Source organism: Schizophyllum commune (genome assembly GCF_000143185.2).
Source record: "Schizophyllum commune H4-8 unplaced genomic scaffold SCHCOscaffold_1, whole genome shotgun sequence".
In the NCBI taxonomy this organism is placed as follows: domain Eukaryota; kingdom Fungi; phylum Basidiomycota; class Agaricomycetes; order Agaricales; family Schizophyllaceae; genus Schizophyllum; species Schizophyllum commune.
The window spans coordinates 3,521,954-3,548,596 of record NW_026089538.1 but is presented as its reverse complement, the minus strand read 5'-3'; the positions used below and the strand labels follow the sequence as shown (position 1 = coordinate 3,548,596).

The 26,643-nt window shown below is 57.1% G+C and overlaps 7 protein-coding genes across 7 annotated transcripts; 3 read left to right on the top strand and 4 right to left on the bottom strand.

The window, feature by feature from the left end:
- Nucleotides 1-83: 83 nt before the first annotated feature.
- Nucleotides 84-5,947, bottom strand: SCHCODRAFT_01178759 (P-loop containing nucleoside triphosphate hydrolase protein; the record flags this gene model as incomplete). The annotated part of the gene is made up of 29 exons (XM_003035659.2): nt 84-568; nt 615-1,212; nt 1,266-1,318; nt 1,386-1,601; nt 1,797-1,884; nt 1,947-2,212; nt 2,263-2,331; nt 2,354-2,390; nt 2,438-2,515; nt 2,568-2,737; nt 2,799-2,888; nt 3,110-3,157; nt 3,208-3,228; nt 3,275-3,660; nt 3,713-3,826; nt 3,879-3,903; nt 3,957-4,069; nt 4,118-4,240; nt 4,290-4,325; nt 4,376-4,511; nt 4,565-4,793; nt 4,845-4,876; nt 4,930-4,939; nt 4,989-5,061; nt 5,115-5,175; nt 5,225-5,425; nt 5,474-5,541; nt 5,598-5,783; nt 5,833-5,947. The coding sequence occupies 29 exons, from the start codon at nt 5,945-5,947 to the stop codon at nt 122-124; spliced, it is 4,089 nt and encodes a 1,362-aa protein (XP_003035705.1). The 3' UTR covers nt 84-121.
- Nucleotides 5,948-6,395: 448 nt separating this feature from the next.
- On the top strand, nt 6,396-6,858 carry SCHCODRAFT_02483606 (CKS-domain-containing protein; the record flags this gene model as incomplete). Its single annotated transcript, XM_003034813.1, has 3 exons — nt 6,396-6,445; nt 6,496-6,692; nt 6,746-6,858. The coding sequence occupies 3 exons, from the start codon at nt 6,396-6,398 to the stop codon at nt 6,856-6,858; spliced, it is 360 nt and encodes a 119-aa protein (XP_003034859.1).
- A 333-nt stretch (nt 6,859-7,191) lies between these two features.
- Nucleotides 7,192-11,110, bottom strand: SCHCODRAFT_02662021 (uncharacterized protein; the record flags this gene model as incomplete). Its single annotated transcript, XM_003035660.2, has 12 exons — nt 7,192-7,679; nt 7,732-8,187; nt 8,241-8,429; nt 8,479-8,813; nt 8,863-9,014; nt 9,065-9,582; nt 9,641-9,896; nt 9,949-10,064; nt 10,116-10,650; nt 10,704-10,742; nt 10,795-10,842; nt 10,892-11,110. The coding sequence occupies 12 exons, from the start codon at nt 11,108-11,110 to the stop codon at nt 7,192-7,194; spliced, it is 3,351 nt and encodes a 1,116-aa protein (XP_003035706.1).
- A 1,101-nt stretch (nt 11,111-12,211) lies between these two features.
- SCHCODRAFT_02608109 (uncharacterized protein) lies at nt 12,212-16,391 on the bottom strand. Its single transcript, XM_050344290.1, has 7 exons — nt 15,806-16,391; nt 15,288-15,757; nt 15,130-15,241; nt 15,003-15,108; nt 14,861-14,975; nt 13,213-14,833; nt 12,212-13,184 (listed from the first exon to the last, which is right to left on the bottom strand). Exons 1-7 carry the CDS (start codon nt 16,077-16,079, stop codon nt 12,478-12,480), a joined length of 3,405 nt encoding a protein of 1,134 aa, XP_050203102.1. The 5' UTR covers nt 16,080-16,391; the 3' UTR covers nt 12,212-12,477.
- Nucleotides 16,392-16,848: 457 nt separating this feature from the next.
- On the top strand, nt 16,849-19,252 carry SCHCODRAFT_02526654 (replication factor-a protein). The gene is made up of 7 exons (XM_050343515.1): nt 16,849-17,214; nt 17,263-17,839; nt 17,891-17,978; nt 18,027-18,618; nt 18,671-18,785; nt 18,837-18,932; nt 19,006-19,252. Exons 1-7 carry the CDS (start codon nt 16,904-16,906, stop codon nt 19,114-19,116), a joined length of 1,890 nt encoding a protein of 629 aa, XP_050203101.1. The 5' UTR covers nt 16,849-16,903; the 3' UTR covers nt 19,117-19,252.
- On the bottom strand, nt 19,249-23,340 carry SCHCODRAFT_02608104 (uncharacterized protein). The gene is made up of 5 exons (XM_003035662.2): nt 22,320-23,340; nt 22,121-22,198; nt 20,164-22,071; nt 19,588-20,117; nt 19,249-19,531 (listed from the first exon to the last, which is right to left on the bottom strand). Exons 1-5 carry the CDS (start codon nt 23,244-23,246, stop codon nt 19,477-19,479), a joined length of 3,498 nt encoding a protein of 1,165 aa, XP_003035708.2. The 5' UTR covers nt 23,247-23,340; the 3' UTR covers nt 19,249-19,476.
- Nucleotides 23,341-24,528: 1,188 nt separating this feature from the next.
- SCHCODRAFT_02608099 (cysteine desulfurase) lies at nt 24,529-26,572 on the top strand. Its single transcript, XM_003034815.2, has 7 exons — nt 24,529-24,749; nt 24,800-24,882; nt 24,938-25,069; nt 25,120-25,257; nt 25,306-25,794; nt 25,966-26,127; nt 26,179-26,572. Exons 1-7 carry the CDS (start codon nt 24,581-24,583, stop codon nt 26,443-26,445), a joined length of 1,440 nt encoding a protein of 479 aa, XP_003034861.2. The 5' UTR covers nt 24,529-24,580; the 3' UTR covers nt 26,446-26,572.
- The last annotated feature ends 71 nt before the right edge of the window (nt 26,573-26,643 follow it).

Here is a 26,643-nt window from a genome sequence, read left to right as displayed (position 1 = left end):
TACGTCAGCTGCGCCGAGGCCGAGAGGGTTTGATTGTTAAACGTTCAGGTCCTCTCAAGAAGACATCTCAATAGCCCCGCATACAGTAGAATGAGTAGGCATTTGGCAGTGACAGAATCAACTATACAATTTCGACTGCACCGCTATTCAGCCACGCATCGAATTCATCCATCTCATCCACTTGCATCGCTAAAGTCTCCTCTGCCTTCCGCGACGGAGTGGGCGAGAGTCCGCTCGCAGCTGTGATGACGGAGGAGCAATCCATGGGCTTGTCGACGTCGCAGAGGGATATCGGCGAAGGAGGCATAGCGAGGGATTCGAAGTATCCAGAGTCATCGTACGCAGTGGCGTCGTCGTAGGTCGCAATGTCGTCGTAAGTAGCACGTGAGTCGTTGTAAGGAACACCAGCAGGATTTTGAGCAGTGGGAGCATAGGTTCGGGCATCGGTTGTAGGCGATGGGGTGGGCGAGCAATTAGGACGCCTCTTGGAAGCAGGCACAGGATCCGCGATGATGGGTTTGTCCTCTTCAGACGAAGGTACGTCCAGGAATAATGGCTCCACATCGACCTAGTTCTGGATTAGCTCAAGATCGAGTCACTCGTGGCAAAGTTACCTTGTTGTGATAAGGACCAGGAGACAAGGATTTTCTTTCCACCTTCGCGCGCTTCACGTTGTTGCGGCTAACCGGAGTACTTGGTCGTTTCTTTGATGAAGAGCCTCGAACGGGAGGTGCGCTGGAGGTAGGTATCTCGTCGGAGGGTATCTTTAGCATCAGGGCATCGAGCTCAGAGTCCGAGTAGTCATCCGACGATTCCTGCTTAGACAGCACAGTTCGCAGGATATCGAGAGGATCCGGGAGATCGTCGTCGTCATCGTCTTCAAGCTCCTTGAACTCGAGCAGCGGGGATCGTCCACCGTGTTCGGGCTTGATCTTCTGAGGCGAGGAGAGCTTCAGCGGTGTCGTGTCGATCTTGATTCTCTTGCCGTTGCCGATGCCGAGGTTCTCAGATACCTTCGCGTTTCTATGTAGCTCGTCGAGGTCGTGCAGGCGGCGGTCAGGCTTTGCCCTTGGCTTCGCTGGGCTCTTTTTGACCGGCGTCTTCTTCTTGAGCATCTTCGCTTGAGTCGGCGCCGGCGACTTGGGATCAGCGTTACCGGTTGACGGTCTCTTTCTCAGTCCGAGGGGTGGAGCGGGAAGCCCATCGCGGCAGCTGAGAGACATTGCAGCGAGCCTGGCCAACGTTGCGTGGGTATTAACACATACCAGAGATGACGACACTTCGTCTTGTCCTTGCAATTGTGGTTGCAGCTAGGCCACTGTCAGTCCCCGTCAGGATCAACAGCGAAGGTCGTACTCGTATTTGCCATCTGGACGTCTTCTGACCCTTTCCTCGAACGCAGAGTCTGTCGAAGGGGCGGGCGCCTGAGGGCGAGCTTTCGCTGCCTTCGGGGCGGGAGGCGGCTTATTCTCGTTCGTCTTGCCAGTGCGATGATTGGCGGGAGCGCTCTGAGGGAACGGCTTTTCGTCGCTTGTGGGTGCTTCGTCGTCCATCATATCCCAGAAGTCCGGGTTAGCTTCCAGGTCCTCCACCATTTGGTCCTAGGCGGAAGGTCAATGGGAAGGTTATAGCGCCCAAGAAGATGCCGTACGATCTCTGTCCCCGGACGGGTCACTAGGGTGGGGAATGCCGTCGGGGGCAAGCGTGGCTTGTACGATTGGGTCACCGTGATGCCAGCGTACGTTTCCTGCAAAGATATTACTTCGGAAAGGGTACACGCCAATCTCAATACGTACCGAACTGATGTAGACAACAACGCTCTGACTGGGCTTCATCAGCTCCGCCGTGACCTCGAACGACTTGCAACTGCCGATCGACTTCGTACTGCTCGGGCGCATCGTCAATGATTCACGTGGTGCGTCGATAGAGAGAGCCGAGTTACGCACGGAATCCGGCGGAAGTCAACGAAGTCGTCGTTCGAAGTCATAGTAAGAACCGAAGTGAAAGTGCCGCCCTTCAGTTTTGCCTTCTTGTTGCTGCTGCTAGTTTGCGGGGGCTCGATGACGCCGCATTCAACGAGAACCTCCACCGCCGCTGGTCTGTCGCCTCCTCCTGGATGCACCTGAAGTTCCTTGATGTTGAGACTGTACTGGGGCATCTCGTGGACGAAGGCCAGGACTTCGTGCCCGAACGGCGGTCGACGGTTGAGCAGCTAATCGAGCATGTCAGCGGCACCGATATGCCCAAAAGCATGATACTAACCGCCTCGATGCGAATAGGGTTCTGCATGCGAAGCTTAGGCACAGTCGTTATGCCGTGCTCAGCGAGGACCTAGTGGGTCTCAGTAAGCAACGTTTGACTGTGGCAGCGAAGACGACCATACGCTGATCCTGGAACAAGATCAGTGGCGTTCTGGAAGTCTGAGCATGATACGTACGACTTCTCGCCAATCTTGGCGATCTGGCGCAGAACAATGGGACGGTCTTCCCATGCCTTGGCATTGAAGCACCGACTCCTGCGAGGCCGTGAGTCGAAGCCTCACGACGACGGTGACCTCGATAACTCACAACTCCAGCCCATACTTCAGCTGAGCACCACGCTGCCTTGCGATAGCAACCTCGACAACGGCTTTCGCGATCCTGCCTATATGCTTGAAAATGCCGAACGCCTCTAGCTGAGGTTGGCTATCCGCGCTCTTGAACTCTGGGCTATTCAGCGGCAACCCCCCGAGTACAGCCTGTGAAGTCCCATACATCGGTAGGTGACTCGGACGTGTAAGAACGAGCGTGTATGCGCACCTGAATCAGAAGGAAAGCCTTGTCGGCAGTCTTCTCCACTTTCTTGATGGTGAAGCGCAAGTCGTTATGGCGGTTGATCTTGCCCAGAAGCTGTAAGGCAATGAGCAAAGGAGACAAGCTGGCGGCAGTATGCACGCACCGTCTTCTCGGACGTTCGCATTTTGCTATCCCCGCACCTGAGTAAAGATACAATCTTAGCACATGTTCTGCGCTACTGTATCGTGTCACTTGCTCGTCCGCCTGAGAGATAGTCTCTAGCTGGTGGGGTATTAGTGAGAGAGGGAAAGAGAGGGATTTCCGGGATGACTCACCACTTCACGCAACGTTGGCTTCTCGGGCATGGCTAGAATCAAGCACATCTGCGGAAGATGGTGAGAAAATGGACGGCAACATATTCGCAGAAACTGACCGTCGACTGACGAATGTAGAACTGCAACTCATCAGCAAGCGGGGGGCATCCTGGCGACCGAGCCCACCTTGCTCATAATATCCCCATATTCCGTCGACTGCAAATGCCCAATGGCGGGCGCCTCCCCCTCATAGCTAACAAGCTCCGACTCCTTCAGCTTCACGATACTTTGAATTACCAGATCATCCATCCGCTCTTCCCACGTCTGCTCCTCGCTCTTCCCTAGCGCGTAGTGGTTTGGGTTGCGCTGGATGCGCTGGAAGAGGAAGGAGTTGCGCAGCCAGCCCTTCGCGGAGTCAAGGTTGGTGATCGTGCCGAGGCCGATTTCAGAGTTAAGGTGTTCAGAGAGGTTGAGGTGAAGGGAGCTTTCGAGGATGGTGCGGCCTTGGACGAGGGCGCGATACTTCGCCTCGAGCTGTTCCTCGCAGAGGATGATGGCGACGCCTTCTTTGTCTAGGGTTAGGTGTGTAAGCTTGCTCGGACTAGCTGAGGCGTCGTTTCTCACCGAACTGAGGGCGACCCGCTCGTCCTAGCATCTGCACGATGTCCAGGTCGCTATATTCTATCATCATGTTGTTCTGGAACATATGCACGCCCTTAATGACCACCGTGTGGGCGGCTGATGTGGTTCACATCAGCTCTCAGCTCGAGTCCGAACTCACTCGACCTACGCAGATTGACACCAACAGCGAGTGTCTGGTACCAAATGTCAACAAGCAGCACATAAATGCACATCTCACGGCACTCACCGACGTCGCAATCACTATCCGCAGTTTCCTATTCAGGTACAGCTCCTCCGTTGCCCGCCGGTCGTCCATCCCCAGGCCAGCGTGATGCACGCCAATGCCGTACAACGCGAGTTCTGTAGACATATTAAGATCGGATGTATGAACGCCCAAGAATACCGCACCTTCCAGGCGCTTGTCATTAAACGCGTAATTTGACCTCGGCGGCTTCGACCACGGTAAAGTCTGCTTCTTCTTCATCGCCTCGTCATAATCCTTTTTGAGCTGGTCCGCAGTGCCAAAGACGCCTGTTGTACTCGTTAACGGCAACACCGAGCCTCATGCTGCCATAAGCACCTTTTCTCGTCGCCACAAACACAAGGATCGGCTTCCCTACACGGAATTGAGCATGTTGTCGAACAAAGGAGAACGCATATACTGACCTGACGAGTATAATTGCAGCGTCTCGAACAGCTTGTAATCCAAGATCTTGGCGAACTGAAAGTCGTTACTATTCTTCTGACGCGGCACGCTCACGACGTGGCGTGTCAACTTGCAAGGGCGGTATTCCTCGCCAAACTGTCGCAACATGTTAGTCCCATGCTGACCCTTCGTTGGACGCAACGTCGCACCTCATACACCTTCGCCGGCTTCTCCCTGTTCCTCGCACTCCCGACCCAGTTCGCGATGTCCTGGATATTCGGCACCGTCGCGGACACCATCACGAACCGCACAGACGTTCCGCGCGTTTTCATGCGCGAAATAACGACCTCGAGCGTACTGCCGCGCGACTCGTTGAGGATGTGGACTTCGTCGACGAGGAAAAGTTGGATTTGCGAAAGGACCTGGCCGTGTTCGCTCCTTTGAACAAATTAGTCGAAGGCGACAAATTGGTGATGAAGAAAGACAAACCAATTGCGAGTCAGGCTATCCCATTTCTCTCCCTGTAGGGTGGTCAGATGGGTCTTGAATGTCTAAACCCAAATGTGCCTCGCACCGTTGTGATACTGCATCAATCATGAGCAAACAAACATGGGGCGTTGAAGGACCACATACATGATAGTTGCATGCTTAGCATCACCCCAAGCACCCTTGCCGAACAGGACGGTGTCTCCAGTCAACTCGCAGCCTGGGCTTGGAGATTAAGCGGACAAACTTGACGACGACGTAGAGGAAACGTACACTTGATCCCCAAAGGGTCGAACTTCGCCGACCAATCTCGTTGACGCTCAGAGCAAAGAGCCTGCAGGAGAACGGTAAGAGGGCATAGATCGAGCGGATGAGCCGCTTACCTTGGTCGGCGCCATGTAGACGCACTTGAGGCTGCTGCCATTGCTCCGCATGTCGTTGAGCATCTTGATGATGGCAAGCTCAAACAATACGGTCTTGCCACTTCCGGTAGGCGCTGTAAGGACGGAGTAAGAATAAATGTCTGGCGCGCCCGACGATCTCGTCATACCGCTGATGACCATATTCTCGTCGGTGGTCATGATCTGGTGATGTCTTTAGCTCTGGCTGAAGGGTGGATAGACCGCACGTACAGGGTCGATGCATGTGGACTGGACGGCGTTGAAGACCCCAAACTTGAACATCGTTCGGTAGACATCGGCTGGGAGTAGCGTCATAAGAAAATGATGCAGTGAGGCCGTAAGTAGGAGAACGCACGCAATTCGGACACTGGTCTAAGTCTAATTCGATCGGGGACGCCGGGGTCGTGCTGTGACGGAGCTGCATGCTCGTCGTCGGGGTAGTATGAGTAGCCCTGCGCACGAGTAGGCTTCTGATTATGTGGTTGTAACTGGGTGGGATCCTCGTAACCGTCGTATTGCACCTGATCATTATGGGATGGAGCTATGCAAGAGGGTCAGGGAATCCCTAGCTGGATAGAACACACGCCTACCATATTGAGGGTCAGATCCGTATGTTTCGTAGCCGTCCTGTTGCGACGGATAGTACTCAATGTACTCTTCTTCGAGGGGTTCTTCGGGGAATTCAGCGATCTCCTCGGGATGCATTGACTGCTGCTGCTGCCGATATTGAGGCCTGTGCGGTGCATTACGTTGAGGGGGGCATGGCGACGTGTTCACTAAAGGATTGTCAGATGTACAAAAGCGCGTATACGGCGCATATATGCACCCATATCATCGTCCATCGAATCCAGGCAGTCTGCATAGTTCATGTCGTAATAGCCGGCGCTATCGCTGTACTCATCGCAATCATAGCTATCAATATTTTGTTGCTGATACTGGGCCGGCGCATATTGCTGCTGCTGCCGCGGCTCGAAGAAGCGACGCATGATGGGCGCCCAAGAAGAACAATGGCAGTCGAGAACAATGGCCGCGGAGCCAGATCATACGTCACCGTCACCATCCCGTGATCTGACTGTTGTGTGACGGCACGCGTTCCGGATCAGCGTGCAGACCTTGCTCTCAAGCTTTCGTGCAACCATACCGAGTGGCGTCCATGGCGCAGAAGACCGAAGAGCGTAGCCGGCTCGAGGAGTACATTGATAGGTGCGGACACACACACATTTCGCCCTCATACTCCGCTGAAAATGACCCAGAATTCACTACTCCGATCGATACTCGGACGACGTCTATGAGTACCGCCATGTCATTCTCCCCAAGCAGCTCCTCAAGATGATACCCAAGTCCTTCTTCAGTCCCGACGACAGTGGCGTCTTGCGCCTCCTTAGCGAGCAGGAGTGGCGAGGGATCGGCATCACGCAGAGTCTTGGTTGGGAGCACTACGAAGTGCATGGTGAGTGCGCACACGAGGCCTCGTAGTCAAATGCTTAACCATCTTCTTTCAAGCACCTGAGCCCCACGTGCTACTTTTCCGCCGGCGAAAGGATTATGTGGCCCCCTCTCATCCCCCCGCGCCCGCAGTGGGCAAGTACACCCAGGCGAAGGCGTCGAGGAAGTGATCGATGGGTGTCCACCCCGCCGCCACCATCTGCGGCGCTTTTCACCACTCACGAGACGCCTCACCCGACGTGCTTTCCGTACGTCCGTCCCCCGGACTCCTTACTTATCGGTTCTTTGGGTTAGCCAAATGTAAACGTACCGACCGCCGCTTTCCCCTGCAAATGTCACGATGTTGTACTGCAATCCGACTCCCCGCACCCATGTCGACCTCCAGACATGTCTGCACTCTGTTTCTTTCTATCTCACCGCCGTATTGATGTGATTAGCTCGCCAATATAGACCGTCACTATGCTATCTAGATGTACACTACGATTCCGCTGAAAACAAGAACATCATAAGTTAGGAGTAGGTAAGTCGCCCCACTGGACCATGGGTCCTGGGTTGGGCGCGACCTGCAAGGTGCTCTTGAACGCCTTGAGGTCGTCGATGAACTTGACGTGGTCTAGTTTCCTCTCTTCGCTGGGGACCTCCGCGGGATGGGCCTTCATCAACTCGGGGATCTTCGCCAACAGGGCCTTGCCGCCCTCCTTTTGGCCGAGGACACCCACCCAGTGCTTGCCGAAGTCATGGAGCGAGATGGTATCCTCCCCACCGACCGCGTCCCTCCATGCCGAAGCATCCACGCCGAGGTCTGCACCACGAACGACGTTTTCGAACGCCTCAGCTGCTGCCAGGCTGATGGGTTGGGGCTTTGGCTTTTTCGACCGCGCGTGCACAGACAGCTTGCTCCTGGTCGTCGACGAAGGATGGACGCGCTCCATGAAGAGCGACATCACTTGGTCCTTCGTAACGCTGTCCAACAGCTCTGCGTTTCGCTCATCTACGAATTCATCAGCAACTCGCCAACCCACAAGACAGCCACCACCACTTACACCTCAGGAAGTCATACTGCCCCGTCGTAATATGCGTGTTGTACCTTGCCGTCTCCTCCGCTAAGTTCTTGTCCGCCTCCAGCCACTTCCGCTTCAGCCCATCCTTCTGCTCCTCAAATACCTCCGGCGTCATCTCCTCGATCGTCTTCTGCATACCCACGAGGAAGGCTTCCACGCGCTCCTCGAGGTAGCTCGGCGGCTTCTCGCTCTGCACGACGATGCGCACGCCCTTGAGCGTACCGCCCGGGAGAAGCCACGCGGAGCAGTGCACAATGTAGCCAAGCTGTTCTTGCGTGCGGAGAACGTTGAAGGAGGGCTCGCGCATGATCTGCACGAGGAGGGAGGAGGTGACGCGAAGGGACTCGTCGGTGATGGGACCGAACTGGACGTAGTAGGTTAAGGCAGAGTTGGCCTGGTTCGGGTTTGGCACGTCCATGAACCAGCCGTAGTTGCAGTCTGACGTAGGCCATCAACGATCACGTATAGCTGAGGGTCATAGAACGACTCACTTTCCGGCAAAGCCAGCGCCTGGTCATCCAGCTCCGTCGACTTCAACTCGGTCGCGCCAAGGCCCTCCTCCGCAATCTCGGCCATCCGGATAGCCTCGTCCTTAAATACGTTGCCAGCCACGAGCATGCGCATGTAGACCGAGCTGAGGATAGCCTGCGCCTGCTTCTGGATGTCCTCGACCGTGATTGCTGGACGCCTGTCAGCACACGTATCAACGACTGCAAACAATGCTCTCACAAGGAACCACAGCGAGCTTCTCCTGAAACGTCCACAGCTTCTCGGTCAGGGCGTAGCGACCGAAGTAGTCCGACAGGCTGTAGGATTGCCCGAGCAGGGTATTTTCCCAGTCGCGTTTGGCTTGCTCCTTCATGATAGCCAGACGATCGGCCTTGACCTCGAGGTTCTTGATCCTGTCCATGATATGCTCGAGCAAGATGGCGACCTTGTCGTTGTACCCGCTGACCAGGACGTAAAGACCAGTCGTGTACGACGTGAGGTTGTACGATAGGCCAGCGAGGTCGGCGTCGTACGAGAACTCGGACAAGCTGTCGTTGACGAGGTCGGCGAACAGGCTGCAAAGAATCAGATCAACACCTCGAAGGATGATCTTTGCAGGCGTACCGAGTAGCGACGGCAGTAGCAGGCGAGGCGTTGCTGGCAGGGCTGCGGATATCGATGATGACCTGTGCCTTGGGCACCCAGAACTGGTCGTCCTTCTTATGCCAAAGCTCCGAGAGCTTGCTTTGCCTGATGAGGAACGGCCGCTTTGCGGGCTGCCGAGTGATCAGCACTACTCCTAAAAGCACACACGACGACAACATACCTCGGCCACATCCTTCTTCTGTACGTCCAAGTTGGTCGGGATGAACTCGTTACGGCCGGGCAAGAACAGGTCCTCAATATCATTCGCCGCCGTCGCCTCCTTCACCTGCTCCTCCTTGAAGCGCTCGACCCTGTACTCTGTCCCATACCATGGCTCCTTCTCCCACGTTGCCTCTGGTACCAATTTCGCATGCTCCTCTCCCTGTGCCATCAGTACTACGCGGCAGTTGTCCATCGTGAACGAGTCGAGGTACTTCCGGATGGTCTTCTCTGTCCCAGGCTCGTCGCCTTGCCACGGCTGGACGAGGGAGGGCGCGGAGAGCAGTTGATCGCGAGGCAGAGGGCGCGCCATGGTTTCGGCGATCCAGGTGGCGTAGGAGTCAGGCTGCCTCTTCTCGGCGAAGCGGAAGCGTATCTCGGACATCTGAGATTGTTCCTCTTGGTGGTAGGGCTCGAAAGCCGACGACCGGAGGAGCGAGATGTACTTGAACGTCGAGGAGATGACCTCCTGGTAGTTCACTGTGAAGGATGTCATTGAGCCCGGTTGTTGACCGAATCAAGTTGGATTTGTACGCACGAAAGCCTTCCGAGGTCAAGTAAACCGTGACCTTGAACATCGCGAAGCCGCGCGCAAGGTTCTGCGGACCGCTGCCGAGGGACGTCGCCCAACCCTTGTTCTTCAAGTAGGAGTACAAGGAACCAGGACCTTCGTGACCGAGGAAGTGTGACAAGAAGTTGGCAGGCTTGTATTTCCACAGGTCGGCCTGATCTTCCAGAGGGAAAGAGATCTCCAGTGCGTGGAAGGACATAATCGTCTTAACCGAGACAAGGGTCTGGAAAGACGATAAACGTTCAGTGCAGATCAAAGGGTAAGAGAGGACGTACGCCTTTCTCATCGGTGCCAAAGGGGTGGTCGGGTATAGTGGGCAGAGGGTCGCGTCCCCGATTGGGAATGGGCGAGAAGTTCGTAGATACCAGGTCGGAGAGCTCATCGAGAGATTCTGTATCGGTCTGATCAATGAACGGCAGAGCAGGTCAATCGGCATACATACCCTTGCCAAGGACGCAGACGCGCATGCGGCTAGCGCAGTATTCCTTCTGCCACCATTCAACTACCCTACGCCTAGTTTCGCGACCGACAGCGCCACCATCGGCTTCGACTTCGCTAGTCGAAGACGGGGTGGGCGATCCGAGCCTGGATGAAGCCGGGGTAGGTGCAAGCGAGCCGTTCACCGAGGGAGACGGGGTCGTCTCCGCAAGTTTGCCTTGAGCCTTGAGTTCCTTTGCCGCGCGAGATAAGCTGTCCTTGTTGCCGCTTCCGAACTTCTTCCACGGGTGACCAGGCTTTGTCAGGTGCTTGTTTAGCTGGAATATGCGCCAGAGGTCCGCCTGGTGGTTCTTCTTGTGCTCGGAGTCAACCGCGTTGAGTTCGCGGGTCGTGCAGGAGGGAGCGAAGAGGGGGCAGTGGAAGAAGGCGGAGAAGCGAGCGAGAGCACCGGGGAGTGCGTGCGTTCCGACGTTGAAGTAGTAGTTCGTGTTTGCCGTGGACGTATACGCATTGGAGTGACCGTTGTTTTTAGCCAAGTACTGGGGGAGGAGGTCAGGAAGGGACGGGGCAATGCGTTCGAATTGACACGCACCTCGGAATACTCGTTTTCCTTGGGGTACGTCTCGGTACCCTGTCGCGTGCGGTCAGTGAGCAAGATGTGCGAAGGCAGCGCAGCTACGCACCATGAAGAGCAGATGCTCGCAGAAGTGCGCCAGACCTGGCATATCATCCTGCACTTTCGTCAGCCGGATACAAAGGCTGCACGTCGAGAGCACGTACGGGGTCGTACAAGTGGCCCACCGCGACATCCAAGCTCGCTGCAGCCTTGTCCGCCTTCGCATCGTGCACTAGCATCGCTTCGACGCCATTGTCGAGCTTGATGACGCGGTATTCGCGGTCGTCTTGCTGCGAGCGCACGATCGACCTTGTAAACATGTTGTAAGCAGGTACACCGTCGCGCGCAGCGACACGGCGCCAGTCCGGCTGCTCGACGGTCATCTGGGAGTATCGTCGGTGTATTGTTGATGTGGGGGAGAAGGAAGAGAGATAGCGGAGAAGACCAGGGCCTTGCCGAAGGGGCCGATGCGAGACAATGGCCCTGGCGTTCAACATCAAAGTCCGCAAAGACAGCGCACCTCGCCAGTCGTCATTGTTCTTTCGGCAATTCCCGAGCTTCTTTGAGAACCCGCTCAGACGTTGTTCAACTTGGCGGTGAGCGTGTTTCGCTGCGATGTGCCCGTGGGGGAAGGTGCAGAACCAGGAGCTCGATATATCGCAGATGCAGGGAGCAATTTATGGGCACGTTGACGTTATCGCTTGCAATCCGACCCGCGCCCGGATACAGGTAACAGAAGCCCCTGCCGCAATTCGGAGGATAGTCACCAGTCAATTACTAGTGCCCATATGCGTGGCATCCGATAAAGTGGTCAGACACCCCGCAATGTGGGCGCCTTCCCCGCCAGATTCAAGGATTTTGACCCCGGGCATTGCCAGATTGCCACGTGAACCGTGACTGATGCTCGTCCGGTTTTGGTCACGGTTCACTACTAGGTCCTGACAGTCCTGTCCGCCCCCTTGCACTGACATCCATTGCACATAATATGTCTGACACGCATCAACAACAAGTCTTGCTATGGAAAAGGAGGACCTCGAAGTCGAGCGAGACATCCTTGAGTATGACAGAACTCAGACAGAACTCAACTCTGATTGGAAAACCAGCGCCTGGCCGCTCAACTCTGGCAAGCCTTCCTCTCGTCGGTCGCAAGTTCCTTAACATTGCCGCCTGACCATGGTTAGTCTATCCAGACCGAAGCTCAGGCTAAAAGCTTGTAGGTATTCCCAGAGTCTTTTGAGGTGGCATTCAGGACGAGCTAGAGTCAGTCAAGAGAGTGCAGGATTCAACGCAGAACGATGGCGAACAGTCACAGCCAGTCGGCTACTGGAATCCCTCTTGGCTTCGACCTCATGACGGTGGGCTTTCCACGACCAGCCCTGGATATAGGCAAGGTGACGGAAGCAGCATGCTCGCTTCGATGGAAGGACGAGATCTTGAATCTCCTGCTCATGGCTGGCATTGTCACACCTACTCGAGTGGTCTCAGAGAAGTGTTTCTGCCAATAGTACGCAAACAGCCATCATACATGCATTACTACACCACATAGAGGATAGACTATGGACATTACCGTGACAGGAACAATCGTAAACAAACCGTATAAGTACTTAGTGATCGTCAATCAATTCATACTACAAAACCCGTACATAACAATCCGCGATGTAGCATGTAGATATAGCATACGAGCATAGGTAAACCGTCATGAGAGAAGAAGAGATGGGAAGGGAAGGAAAACAGAGCACAGTAGGAGTAATCAAGGAGGATCCAATGGATAGTGATATATGCGGCGCATGATCTGCCACACGCCGTCACCGATCTTGCGAACAACGTCCCAGGTGTCTTCGGGTGGGGTGAAGTTCAGCGTGGGGAAAAGCGCGGCGAAGGACATGTGTTGTGGCACGACAGAGGTGCCGGTAGGGGCGGATGCTCTCGATGGCGGCTTTCGGGGTGGCGTGATTGGTCGCGCAGGCGCCGAGGATTCAGGAGACGCTGGTTCGCCATGGTGGAGGATTGCCGTCGATGAGGAGGCCGGTGGTTCTGTTGACGTGCTCGCGGATGGGACGACAGGCTCGACAGTGGCAGATGACGAGGTCTCAGTCGACGTCTCCGCGTACCACCACTTGTTGTTGTAGACGGTCTCTGTGACGGTGATCGGCTCGACGTCGATCGCATGCGTCCAATCCGAGCCGACGACGAAGGATAGCCCGCGTATGGATTGCTGCAGCTGTTGCGTCTCGCCCGACAAGCGGTAGATGAAGCCGAAGCACATGAGCAGGAGGAAGATCACGCCCGCCAGCGTCCACTTCATGAGCGTGTTGGTGACAACGGGCTTGGACGACATGAAGATGATGGAAAGCTGGGGGTAGAAGAAGTCTTCGGAACAGTGGTGCAGGAACCGAGGACCCTCGCGCGTTTGCAACTGGAACTCGAGGTTGGAATGTAGCTCCGCGATGGTGACATCTGCAAAGATTGTCAGCAAGAGAAGGACACTCTACCTTGACATGCGTACCTCGGAGACTGTCGATCCTGACCTCCAACCTCCCTACTTGCAGCTGGAAAGCCGGAATCAACACGTGCAAGAGCGAGTCCACCGTCCGTTGCTTCGCCTTGCCCTCCTCCCTTGGCGGCGGCATATAATAATCCACAACGACCGTCCCTCCACCATTCCCTGCGTGGACCTTCACCCAACTCGCCCACTGTTTCCCGCTCATCTCCATGAACGTCAGTTGGCCGTCTTCCGCCTGCTTGCCCTTCTCGTTTCCCCAGCTACCGCCTCGTTGTGGCGCTGCACCAGCATACATCTCGTACCGGACCGGTACGCCGTCGACGCTGGCCGAGACCACTGCCACGCGCGGGGGCGTACGCAGCACTTCTTCGGCAATCCCATCTCCCAACAACCGGCCATTGTTTGGCTGCGTCAACCAGAACTCCACCCAATCACTTCCAGAGTCGGAAGGAACGGGGAACGTCGCGCGCACGGCGTACGAATCTGGCAGCGCGGACCCGGCGGACGCTAGAGGCGTGACCTTGACGGTGACATGCGGGATCATGAGCTTCCCGTCGCGCTTGAGGCGCGACAGCCTGAGGGGCCCGCCGGACAGTCTGCGGACGGGACCAGGCGAGCCTGTTGTCGCAGGCGTGCGAGCACGAGGAGGGGTGAGCGCGCCAGAAGTATCCGACACGTCCGCACGCGGCGGGTCAGGCGAAGGAGGCGGCAGCGGCGGCGGATAATGCAGCACGACCGCGCTTCCATCCTTGCAACGACTCGATGCGCCTCGTTTGAGCACGTTCTTCGGCGCGCTCGGATCCTCATAGTCATCGCCCGGGCTGACCACGATCACCTGCGACGCAGCTTCCGCATCGTGCTGCACGAGAATATGCACATCCTCGTCCTGCGCAGCATGCACCTCGAACCGCGGCAACATCGTCGGCCGCGTTTCCGAGTGATCGCTGTCCTCCTCGCTCGAGTTCGCCGAATTGAACGAGCGGCCGGGACGCCTGATAGAGCGCGGGTACACGACAATAGTGCCGGCGATCTTGAAGGTGAAGTCGGTCCTCTTGGAGGGCGGGACGAACTCGTTGATGTTGATCTTGAGGGTGACGGTAGCGTTGGGTGGGCGAACGGAGTCGGAGTCGCCGGTGGCGGTTGTTGCTAGGGATGACATGGAGGAGACGGAGCTGCCTTGGGGTAGGGAGGTTTCCGAGGACAATAGAGAGGAGTTCTCGAAGGAGTAATCGCCGACATTGGGAACTGCGGGAAGCGTCTGCCTTAACAATGAAGACGTCGACGATGTGGAGCTTTGCCTCGAAGGTGTTGTTGGGAAGGCGAGGTGCGCAGTGGAGGATAGCGAGACAAGGCTAGATGGGCTGGCATCGTCCGCGGAGCCTTGTTGAGAGCCCTTGGGTTTCTCTTTGTCCTCGCCGCAGCCAACGTACCCCGCGCTACCCGTCACCTCCCAACCCGGCGGATATCCCGGGGCCCAATCAACATTGGACCCTTTGTACAGCGCCACATCCAAGCCAAGCAGAGTCGCCACCCCTGCGTGCCACAAGCCACTGCACGTCGCACGATATTCGACGTCCATGACGATGCCCTCCACGTCTGGCTTCTGAGGGTGAGGCATTTTGCCCTTGACGATGCAGGCCATCTCCGCCTTAACAGTCTTGACTGCAACCTTCCGCCTTGCTGCCTCGGAATCGGGACCAAGCATTCTGAAGGGCTTCGCCCACCGCACTCGGATTCTGTCTGAGCTAGGAAAACTCCCTTGAATCCCGCACCCATCTGCGAAGCCTCCTCGGGAAGAATCGCTAGACTCATCATCGGCAAGGTCATCATATGCGGCGTGGCGAGAGCTACGCGACGTGTCAGGGTTGACTGGGGGATCTGAGCTCATGTCCCAAGCACTGCCCTCCTCGTCGCCGGAGGACAGGGACGCGAGAGAAGAAGAGGTGCTGTTTGGAGGGAATATCCGGAGCTTGATTTGGTTTTGCAGGCAACGTGGGATGGGAATCGAGAGCTGGGGCGCGTCAGCATCAGCAAGGCCAGCAGAACAGGTCACTCACCAGGTATGGAGACCTTGGCGGACGTCCGAGATATGGCACAAACATGTCGATGGCCGCCATAAAGTTGATAGTGGTTTTCTCTCCTATTGAGGCGCGCCTGACCTTGGAAGAGGTGCCCGAGCGCAAGTCCTCGTTTGAATGCTCTACCGGAGGCCGCGAGGGAAAGCTCTTCGGCACCACGTAGGATATATGGTAGGCGGTAACGATGATGCTGCCTGTGTAGCGCTCATCGACGGGTAATATATCGCTAGCCGTTTCGCGTATACGTGACCGACTGGAGGACGCAATGGATGGGCTATGGGTGGACTCGAGCTTGTGCGCGTCCTGGTAGGTGATGTCCAATGGAGGTTGGAGCCTGAGCGCGCGTGCAGCCTTGTGCAGCATTGGGGACGCAGCGGGTAAATACTTGTAAGGGGAAAATTGTGCGTTGAGGGGATGTACTTGGGAGCTCAAAATCCGGATGTTTTCCTCTGGAAATCGTCAGTAAGCGCCCACTGCGCAAAAGCGCGTCAACTCACCTGGGCAGATCGGTATTGTCATGCCCGGGGTAACAGAGTCCCGGGGAAACGATATCTTGAGGTACATCTTTACGTTCGCGCCATCCAGGCCCTTCTTAGCTTTGCCCTCCAACGCGAGGCTGGTGGCTACTTTCAGCTTGTGGAACTGCATGCCGCCTGGCGTCAGTGTTGGCGCATAGCTGCTGTGAGATATTGAAGGGCTCGATGTGCGTGTTGTGCGCGAGAGGCTGGAGTACCGCGAGGGCGTGGTGGTCGGTGTATCAAGGCGGGACATGGTGGTTCTGTGCTAAGGCTACAGGACGAGTGGTGGTACAAGTTCAACAGTTGCTGGCACTGTCGGGGGTCCCTCTTCAACGAGACACGCGCTGGATGCCGCCGGTCGCCAGAAACGCGTGCGTTCGACGCGTCGGTCGTCTCAATTCGGAGCTTGCCTAATCGTCGCTGCACGCGTCGCGGAGGGGAAAATGGCGGTGTTCGCGCTGAAGTGCCGAGGGGGAGTGGCGCTCGGTGGCAGAGGGAGGGGGAAGGGGCGCAAAGCCAGAGGACACAAATCGGACGTATTTAAAGATGCGTCGGCCGTCGCTGTGTCTGCGTTGCAGAATCGAAGTTGATCATGCGCTGACCGGCATTATCTCCGTTTGGATGCACGGGCGTTACTGTGATTGTTGATGTCACACTGCTCATTGACATGCTCGCGAGGCTGTGGATTGCTGGCTGTCGCGGCTCTCAGCAGCGTCTCATTATTGAATATTTCGACCACAATCTTTGTCGTACTCGTGGATGAAGCGTTATGAGACGTCCTGTTCTGAGTGCTATACTGTCTTGCCCATTATATGGCGTGTGCGATTACAATGGAAGGCCACTGAATTGTGCGAAAGAACTACATTTGTGGCAAAGGGTCCAGGTGTTGTGTCAGACTATGGAGGCCCCTTGCGGCTTCAAGTTCACCTTGACCCTTGGTCCCAATCTCGATTAGATACGACAAGTCACAGGGCACGTGCGCGTCTCACTCATCTGACGCGCTCAGTCACACCGTGACCATTCGCGCCTGCCTCTCACCTCCATATCGTCCCTGCAACACGAGGAACATCCGCAATCATGTCAGTAGGTTTGCTCACCGAGGGCGCTATTATGAGGCTCGCTACTTGTGACGACGATGACGACCTCTTCAACTCCGGTGTCGTTCTGCAAGCCCTGTCGGTCAAAAGCATCAACGAGGGCAAGGAAGGCAAGCAGGGGGAAAAGCCTGCACCCAAGTCGGGTCAGCCTGAGCGCCTTCGCATTATCCTGTCGGACGGCGAATGGTTCATGCAAGCCATGCTTGCCACGCAGCTGAACGATGTCGGAATCGAGAAGAACTCGATCGTGCGTATATCACGCGCGTCGCGTAATATAGTGCAGAACAGGAGGTGTGTCCACTTTACTGAGATCTCTGAACTCTCTGATGTGCTTTACAGGCTTGTCATTGTTCTTGGCCTGGAAATAGTCCAGCATTGCGACGAGAAGCTGAGGAGGGATCCCAATGATGAGAAACAACCGTATACCCTACCGTCCGAGTATCTCAAAGTCAAGCCGGACGGAGAGAACGGCCAGTCACCAGCCCCTCAATCGAAGCCCGCCGCGGCGCCTAGCACATCTACCGTCCCCCGCACTGCGACACCTCAGCTGCCCGCTCAGCCCCACCGCGACAGCAAGAACACGGCGCCTAACGGTCGATCCATCTACCCCATCGAGGGTCTTAGCCCCTACCAGAACAACTGGACGATCAAGGCGCGTGTTACGCAGAAGTCCGACATCCGCAGGTGGTCGAACCAGCGCGGAGAGGGCCGCTTGTTCAATGTCACCTTGATGGACGACACGGGCGAGATCCGCGCCACCGGTTTCAATCAGGCTGTGGACGAGTTATACGATAAGTTCGAGGAGGGGAAGGTGTACTATGTATCGAAGGCACGCGTCAACCTCGCCAAGAAGAAGTTCTCGAACGTCAACAACGACTATGAGCTTAGTCTGGAGCGTAGCACGGAGGTCGAGCCTGTGCGTATAACAGTCTTGCGAACTGGCATTCTCTGACAAACAATGTCTCAGTGCTTGGAGGCTGCCGATGTGCCGACTATCAAGTACAACTTCGTCAAGCTTGACGCTCTGCAAGAGGTCCCCAAGGATTCCAACTGTGGTATATATGATGTTTGCTCGCTCGCTGTGCTCTTTTGACATTGCACAGATGTTATTGGCGTCGTGAAGGAGGTCGGCGAGCTGTCCGAGATCACGACGAAGACGACCAACCGTACGATGAAGAAGCGCGAACTAACGCTGGTCGACGACACCGGCTACTCCGTCCGCGTCACCCTCTGGGGCAACACCGCCGAAAAGTACGAGGAGGAAGGACACCCCGTCATCGCTTTCAAGGGCGTCAAAGTCGGCGATTTCGGCGGCCGCTCCCTCTCCATGCTCATGTCGTCCATGATGTTCGTCAACCCGGACACCACCGAGGCCTTCCACCTCCGCGGCTGGTTCGACGACGATGGCAAGACGCTGCAGTTTTCGTCGCACACGAGCGGCGGTGGCGCGGGTACCGGGCGCGGCTTTGACCGCGACGACCAGCGCACGTTGATGGAGATCAAGAATGCGAATCTGGGGATGGGCGACCAGCCGGACTACTTCTCGTCGAGGGCGACCATCATGCACATCAAGGACAATAACTTTGCGTATCCGGCATGCAGGAGCCCAGACTGCAACAAGAAGGTCGTAGAGAATGGGCCCGGTGAATGGCGCTGCGAGAAGTGCAACGTGTCGCATTCGTCGCCAGACTATCGGTCAGTCTTGCAGGAAGATGCGAAGGCGATACATGCTGATCGTACGTCTTAGCTTTATGCTGCAGCTCGCCGTCGCGGATCTGCACGGCCAAGCATGGTTCCAGGGCTTCAACGATGCCGGTCAGGTCATCTTCAATAGGTCGGCGAACGAGATCATGCAGATGAAGGTGCGTTCTTCCTGGGTTTTCTCTTTTATCATTGTATCAACACCATCGTAGGAGTCGGGCGATGACGACGGCTTCCTCCGCGCCTTCGCACAAGCGAACTATCAAGCCTTCAACTTCAACTGCCGCGCAAAGGCCGACACATGGAACGTGAGTGTCTGCAGTATTTTCCGTGCTTCTTCTCCCTCATTTGGTGTGTCTTCGTTTGCTCACTTGAATCCAGGACGAGACTCGCGTTCGGTACGGCATCACGAAGGTTGAGCCTGTGGACTTTGTGAAGGAGGCGCAATACATGCGCGACAAGCTGCAGTCGGAGTGGGGTGCGGAGATCTAAGATTTTCATTGCCTGTTGTTTCTTTGTCTGATCGTCTGTCGCTGTAAACTTCGCTGTATACTAAACCTGCATGAACCTTCGAGACTCGAATCCGTCTCGCCGTCCCATCAACTCGCTCATGCGACTTCAAACGCTCAAAGTAAGGTATAAATTATACCATTGGTTGCTACATAGAGTATCCCCTACACAGGAAAGCCCAAGGAACGATTACCCAGCGTTCGGCTTGTCTAAAATAATGTTACAATACTTATTGTTCTATGCTTCAGTGTGCCCAATCGAACGAAAGCGAAAGCGGGACGATAGCGATAACGGGGGACTTCAGTTTCTCTTCACCGACAGACGAGTCCAAATTGCTCCCCTTCATATGATACGCTCCTTCGTGCTGACAGTCCGCAGCCAAATCTCACCGGGACGGCTGCGAGGGGAATCTTCAGCCTGCGAGTCCTGCTACGGAAATAGTGATATACGCACCTGCGCTCCCGCATGATTCTAAAGACCTCCCGATTGTCCACCTCGCGCTTGACGGGCGGGCCGGCCCGCGGCGGGAACGCCCCAGGACCACACCGCTCCTGCAAATCCGCCAACGCCTCATTCGTCCCCTCCGTCTCCACAACAATCGTCCCGTACCACGTCGGGTCCACGAACAGCCCTTCATGCCCATAGATCGGGATCCTTGAGCTGGGCGGACGTGAGCTACTCGAACCATGTCCAACGCTGCTGCTCCCCGCGCTCCTTCGCGGGCGCAAAATGAAGGACGAGCGGTGCACCCAGCGCACTACGTTGTGGTAGGAGCCCTGCGGCGTTTCGGTGCGCGCGCGGTCCTGGAGGAGCTGAAGGTTCGCGGCAATCTCTTCGCCCCAGGGCATGATGTTGAGGCGGACGATTGGGTTCTGGGAGGAGGAGCCCGTGCGGATGACGCGGTGGAAGTAGGAGGGCGGGAAGGCCAACGAGGGAATGTACCGCGGGGTGTCGCCCACCGGTGAGTAGGTGTAGTCAAGGTCCTGTGTAAAGGTCAGCTTCGGATACAACAAAGATGCCCGGACTTACAATGAGATAACTCCCATCCCAAATCAGTCTACCGGCATTCCCCTCGTCCCCTACTGCAATATCCCATGCCACGTCGCCCAACCGCATATGCTGCATCGCCCCTGCACGCCTCAGCTCAGCCTCGCACTCCAATATGCTCGCATCCGACAACCAGTCGCCTTCAGGAGACGGCACGAACACGCGCAATAGCGGCGCCCGGCGCAGCGTGAACAACGGGGAGCGGAAGCCAGAAGAGCCTCGCACAGGCGAGCCCCGACTGGACGCATGCGACATCGTCGAGTGCCCATGGGACATCGCCGAGGGCGACGGCGCGCGACTCTGTGGCAGCGGCTCGCGGGCCTGACGCTCAGCCTGCGCACGCAGCCTCAACACCACACGATTATACGCCCTCGTCGCCGCCCTCAGGGCCGCAATAGTCTCCGCCAGCACAAGATCACGCTCCTCCGCCGGTACCTTCAGCTGCTGATTGAACGCCTCCGCGTGTCTTGCGTACTCGTACGTCGGGAGCGTCACACCGCGCATGTAGTCGTTCAGGTCGCGCAGGGAGAGCGAGAGCGGGTCGGCGTCACCCCAGGCCCAGCGCCTATAGCCGACGGTGTGCAGGTAGCGCTCGAGGATCTCCTCGCGAAGCGGGCGGGAGCGCGCGATCGTGGACATGGTCGCTTTGCTGATGCGAGAGAGCGTGCACCATTCGAAGAAGGTTTGATATTGGAGGAAGGCGCCAAGAAGTGCGGGGTCGGAGGTCAGGAAGCGGTGCAATGGGAACGGCCCCGGGATGCGCGTCTCCTTAACCTCGACTTCGCCAATGAAGGATGGTGGCCGCCGCTCGAGACCTGCCCCACGCCGGCCAGTGCGCGCAGCTTTGTAGTCCTCAGGAGATACGGGCGACAGTGGCTGCTGTACCCGACGGGGCTTCGGCGGCGTCACAGGCGGTAAGTCCTCGTCAGGTATCATTGGCGTTGTTGGCTCCTCCGCGATTGGGGCCACCGAAGGCGGCTCAAAGGATGTGGCGGCATCCTCAAAGTTATCCTCCGACTCCGCCGTAGACATCCTATGTCCATGCGGTCCTTCCCTCGACGGCGGCGGCGACACCATTCCTCGCGAGCCCCCTCTTGAAGGCGGCTTGCCATCTCGCGATGACGGTTTCCCATCTCTCGAAGACGGCTTCCCGTTCGCCTCGTGCATCGACAACCCCTCCCTCGACCTTGGCTTCCTAAAGCTCTCCTTCGATTTCTTCGGCCTGAGCATCGGCCCCGTAGGCGGCGGACCATCCCTAGACGGCGGCAACGATGGAATCGCATCCATATCCTGCATCCCGGGCACCTTGCTCGCATTCGACGCGCGCGACGGCGAGCGCATGAGCTGCACGCCCTCGACGCGGGCGAACGGATCGTCGTCCAACAGACCTATATCCGCGTCCGGGATCTCGCCGACCGGCATAGCGGGCGAGGCGGCTACCGTCGGTGGTCTCTTGGGCTTGTGCTTAAGCTTGTGGTGCGTCTCGGGGCTTGTGCGAGCCGCGTCTGAGGGAGCGCGTCGGGTAGACGGGGCGTCGGCGCCAGATCCTTCCCTTCCGGGAATTACGCGCGGATCCTTATGGTCCTTGATGCTAGCTGCAATAGATTTGGTGGGACTTTGACTCCTCGGAAGGCCGTTACTGACGGGCAAAGTCGTAGGCGGAGGCGGCAAGTGGACCGACATGCGCTTGGGCGGTGGAGGTGAATACTCGGCGGGAGGGGAGGGGTAGGATTTGGCTGCCATGTCAACGGGCGGTGTGGGTTTTTGCTCCTCGGTGGCAGCGAAGATCCGAGGTTTCCCTCGCTGTACTGGAGCAAGTGCAGGCGGGCCGTTCATGCCAGTCGCTTGGAATATGCGAGGGACGTTGCTCTGGGGCATGGGTGGGGCAATCTATGAGTAATGTCAATAGGCGACAATACAGTGTCGACGTAAGATGCACCATGTTCGCAGGCGGTTCAGCTGCCTGCCGGCGCGTCTCTTCTTGCGAGACAAGGGATTGGGAACTCAAGGAAGGATGCTGTGGAGTATATTAGCGGCTTATTATGCGCAGGCAGGCCATGACAGTGCGTGACCGCGTCATTACGCGTCAAATCCGGTGTCTGGTAGACGCAGCGTAGGTAGACAGATGGCGGACTTACCCTGCCAGGATCCCGACTACCGAGCATGTAAGGAGAATTAGCCGAATCGTCACCTCCATAGAAGCCTTGCGACATGAAGGAATCGCGCGAACCGTTCGCATTACGCGACCCGTATACACCGTGACCAGAGGAAGACGTGGAGGGTGTACGCTGCTGTGGGGCACGCGACTGGTAGTATGCGGAGGGTGCAACGGGGGCATGTTGCTGCCTGGACGATGTCGGGGATTGCTGTGTGGGAGGGGAAGGGAGCTGCCGGCTCGCGCGGCGGACGACGGGTTCTGGCGCGCGACCGTTGCCGTTATTCATCTCGCGCCTGGGCACATCGCTGCCGTCTGATCGCTGCGGGCGGGCTGAGGGGGGCGCCGATCCATGTCCGTTCATCTGTCTCCGTCGCGCGGGATCTGACGTCGGGTACTGTGGCGCCGATGCTTGACGACTGACGGGCGGTGAGGAGGGCATCTCGGGCGCGGGAGGGGGGAGCGGCTTGTCGACCTCGTAGTGCGATGTGCGGCGCGCCTGGGGCGCGGGCCCTCGCCCATTACTCTGCGGGGCCATTTCCCGAGCAGAAGGGTTCGACGGCATCCGTCCTGCCTGACGCGTCCCGCGCGCATCTGGGTCCGATGGACGGTTCGCGGTCGTCTGCCTAGGCTGGGGCTCCGCGTATGGTGCTCTGCGGGTCGGGTAGGCGTCGGCCTCCTGCGAGCGCGGCGCTGACCTCGGCGTGGGGTCGCGTCGGCTATTACTTTGCAGAAGCATGGGGCCGGACACGATCTTCGGTGCGGGGGCTGGGGGCTGCGCCTGGTTTGATGCGAAACGAGCGAAGAGAGGCGCAGAGGACCCAGAAGTCGTGGAGGCGCCATTGTTGGCGGAAACAGGCGAGGGCTTGACCTGCTCTGGCTTGGACTTTTTGCGAAGGAAACCAGCCATGCTGGTGAAGATGTACAGACAGGAAAGTGAAGTTCAAAGGTCAAGGCAGGAAGAAGGAGGGAAACAGAGGAGACCGACGCTCCATGAGATGGGGGATGCCAAGTTGCACACTTTTCGACGTGATTGTCATTCCGTCACGGACCGTGCCGTCCGAGTGATCTTCGCACCGCTTTTGGTACTGCTATTGTTCTGATGTCGCTTAGCGCCTTCTGCAGATCTTCCGTCGATGCAGAGCTCATCTTTCTTGCATTCTGAGGTCCCCACCCTCTGTAGTAAATCATACATATGCAACACGAAGCGAGGATGTTTCCCTCTTCTACGCCACAGTTCAGTCATGATATGGAGTAGTGAGATGAAGTCAGTGAGAACAGAGCGCAGCCTATGCTGTATGGTCAGTAGACACGTTGACCTTCGTCATAGGCAATCACGATGCACGGCGACTACCTCAGGGAACTGTGATATCTGCTTTGATCGTGCGCTAAGTGGTGGAAGGACACGGGCTCGCTGCTGCCTCACTGCGCTGTCGTTGGCGATGTGGCAAGTCCAGATGGGAGGGACACATCAAACACATTGAACGAAGTGCGCTCGAAACAGGATAGACGACGAGAGCCTTTTGTGCTTCGATCTGGCATAAGGGTCCCCGAGATAATCGAGAATCACCGCCTCCATAATGGTTGCCTTGCACTCTTGCAGCCTGACTGATCCCGCGGCTGCGTACAGGACCACCTAGTATACGACCTTTCGCGGAGAGCTTAGTCTACTTTCAGCCACTGGTCTGAACAAGCGAGCCGTTTCCAGTCGGCAAGATTGGGTCAGCTCGTAGTCTATCGACGTGATCAAGATGACTGCCGCCCAGCTGAGCGTCCGCGTCAGCGCCGGCCACTGTATGGAGTCGATACAGTTCAGAGATGCGGCGCTTCGAGGAGTGGATGAGGCAAGGAGGAAACGCGGACCAGGATGGATGCCCAATCGGATTTGAGCCGCGAGAGGTACGTGTGTCGCCGGCCAAGGGGAGATTGAGGCGCAGCGAGCTATCAGATAATCGGCCGCTGGTGAGGAGAGCTCTGGAGATGGTCAGTCCTGGGCCTTGAGTAGATTTCTTTAATACAGAAAAAGCCAGAGAAACCGGTCAAGCAGCCCGAATGTCGTCCGCAGAGAGCACCAGAAGCGCAGATGACGGCGTCCGCCAAGTCGGATTGAGGAACGTGACGCGCTCGGCAGCCGGCACGCCGGATCACGCGGCATCACTAATCTTATCTCATGTTTTCATAATCGCCCGGTTGACGTCGGTCGCACCCCCGCCTTCGCCCAGCACCTCCTTGTCTCTCCCCGTCATGTTGGCCAGATTATCCAAGCACGCCGCCCGCGCTCCGTCCGTCGCGCGCTGCGTCTGCGCCCAGGGTGCCCGCCGCGGCATCGTACAGCCCTCGGGCGCGGAGCGCGCGAGCGTCGTCGACCTCCCCGCGACGTACAAAGACGAGACGCACTTTACGCCGCAGAGCGGTGAGTGGGAGAGTGAGTGGTAGCGAAGGAGGGAAGCTGATGAACCATAGATATGTTGGGCTTCAACTTGGAGGTCCCCAAGCGGGAGGGATCGCTGAAGGAAAAAACGAGGCCCATTTACCTCGATATGCAGGTATGCTTTGCAAGCAGGGAGGGGAGTCGAATCCGGTGACTGACAGCTGGATCAGGCTACGACACCGGTGGACCCGCGTGTCCTGGATGCGATGTTGCCGTATATGACGGACCAGTACGGCAATCCCCATAGTCGCACTCATGCGTATGGCTGGGAGGCGGAGAAGGCGGTTGAGGAATCGCGAAAGGTGCGCGAAACTCAGGCTATTTGGCTGGAAGTGGCTAACGAATTGTATAGAACATTGCCGACCTCATTGGCGCTGATCCAAAGGACATCATCTTCACCTCTGGAGCGACTGAGACGAACAACATGGCTATCAAGGGTGTTGCGCGCTTCCACAAGGAGAAGAAGAGGCACATCATTACCACTCAGACTGTCCGTATCATTTCTTCTCATATATTCGACCTACTGACCATCGTCCAGGAGCACAAGTGCGTACTCGACTCCTGCCGCAAGCTGTCCGAGGAGGGCTTCGAAATCACCTATCTCCCCGTTCGCAAAGATGGCATCGTCGACCTCGACGTTCTCGAGGCCGCCATCCGACCGGACACCGCGCTCGTCTCCATCATGACGGTCAACAACGAGACGGGCGTGATCCAGCCCATCCGCGAGATAGGCGCGCTCGTGCGCAAGCACCGCGGCGTGTACTTCCACACCGACGCCGCGCAGGCGGCAGGGAAGATCCCGATTGACGTGAACGAGATGAACATTGACCTGCTTAGTATGAGTGGGCACAAGATCTATGGGCCGAAGGGCGTCGGTGTGGCGTATGTGCGACGGCGCCCGAGGGTGCGGCTGGAACCGATCATCAGCGGTGGTGGGCAGGAGCGTGGTCTGAGGAGTGGTACGCTGCCGACGCCGTTGATTGTGGGTATGGGCGAGGCGGCGAGGATTGCCAGGCTGGAGATGAAGGTGAGTCAAGTTTTTGGGCGGCCTGTGATGAAACCTTGCACAATGCATTTTTGGGAGAGGAGTGGCAGCTCTATCTGACAGACCAGCTCCTCCATGAACTTCGTGCAGGGGTACTGAGGCCTCCCGTGCCGACTGCGTAAATACGATCTGCATGCTGACTTTCCTTTCCAGAGGGATCACGCTCGCGTAACGGAGCTCGCGAACCGTCTCATCAATGGCATAACCTCGCAAGTCGAGCACGTTGTCCGGAACGGCGACCCCAACGGCTACCCTGGCTGCGTGAACTTGAGCTTCGCGTACGTCGAGGGCGAGTCCCTGCTTATGGCGCTCAAGGTAATTCCTGACCATCTTGCATCCACAATTGCTTTGGCTAACACGTCGCAGGATATCGCTTTGTCGTCCGGCAGCGCCTGCACATCGGCGTCCCTGGAGCCCTCATACGTCTTGCGCGCGCTCGGTGCCGCCGAGGACATGGCGCACTCCTCCCTTCGCTTCGGACTCGGCCGCTTCACCACCGAGGCCGAGGTCGACTTCGTCGTCAAGCACATCGTCGGCACCGTCAACAGGCTCCGCGAGATGAGCCCGCTTTGGGAGATGGTGCAGGAGGGTATCGACATCAACACCATCGACTGGTCGCAGTCCCAGCATTAGGCTGAGTTCTCCTTCAACGTATATGTACTGTATTCCCCTATCTAGTATTCTATTCGTAGTAGTTGGTATCAGGATTTAGCTGGATGTGCACCCTGCTACCTTACCAGCCATCAAGCTCAAGTTCCAAGTCCAAGCTCAGTGACTTCAAGTTTGCGTCCCGAAAAGGGAGTAAGGACACTCAATGAGCGCACGGACCAC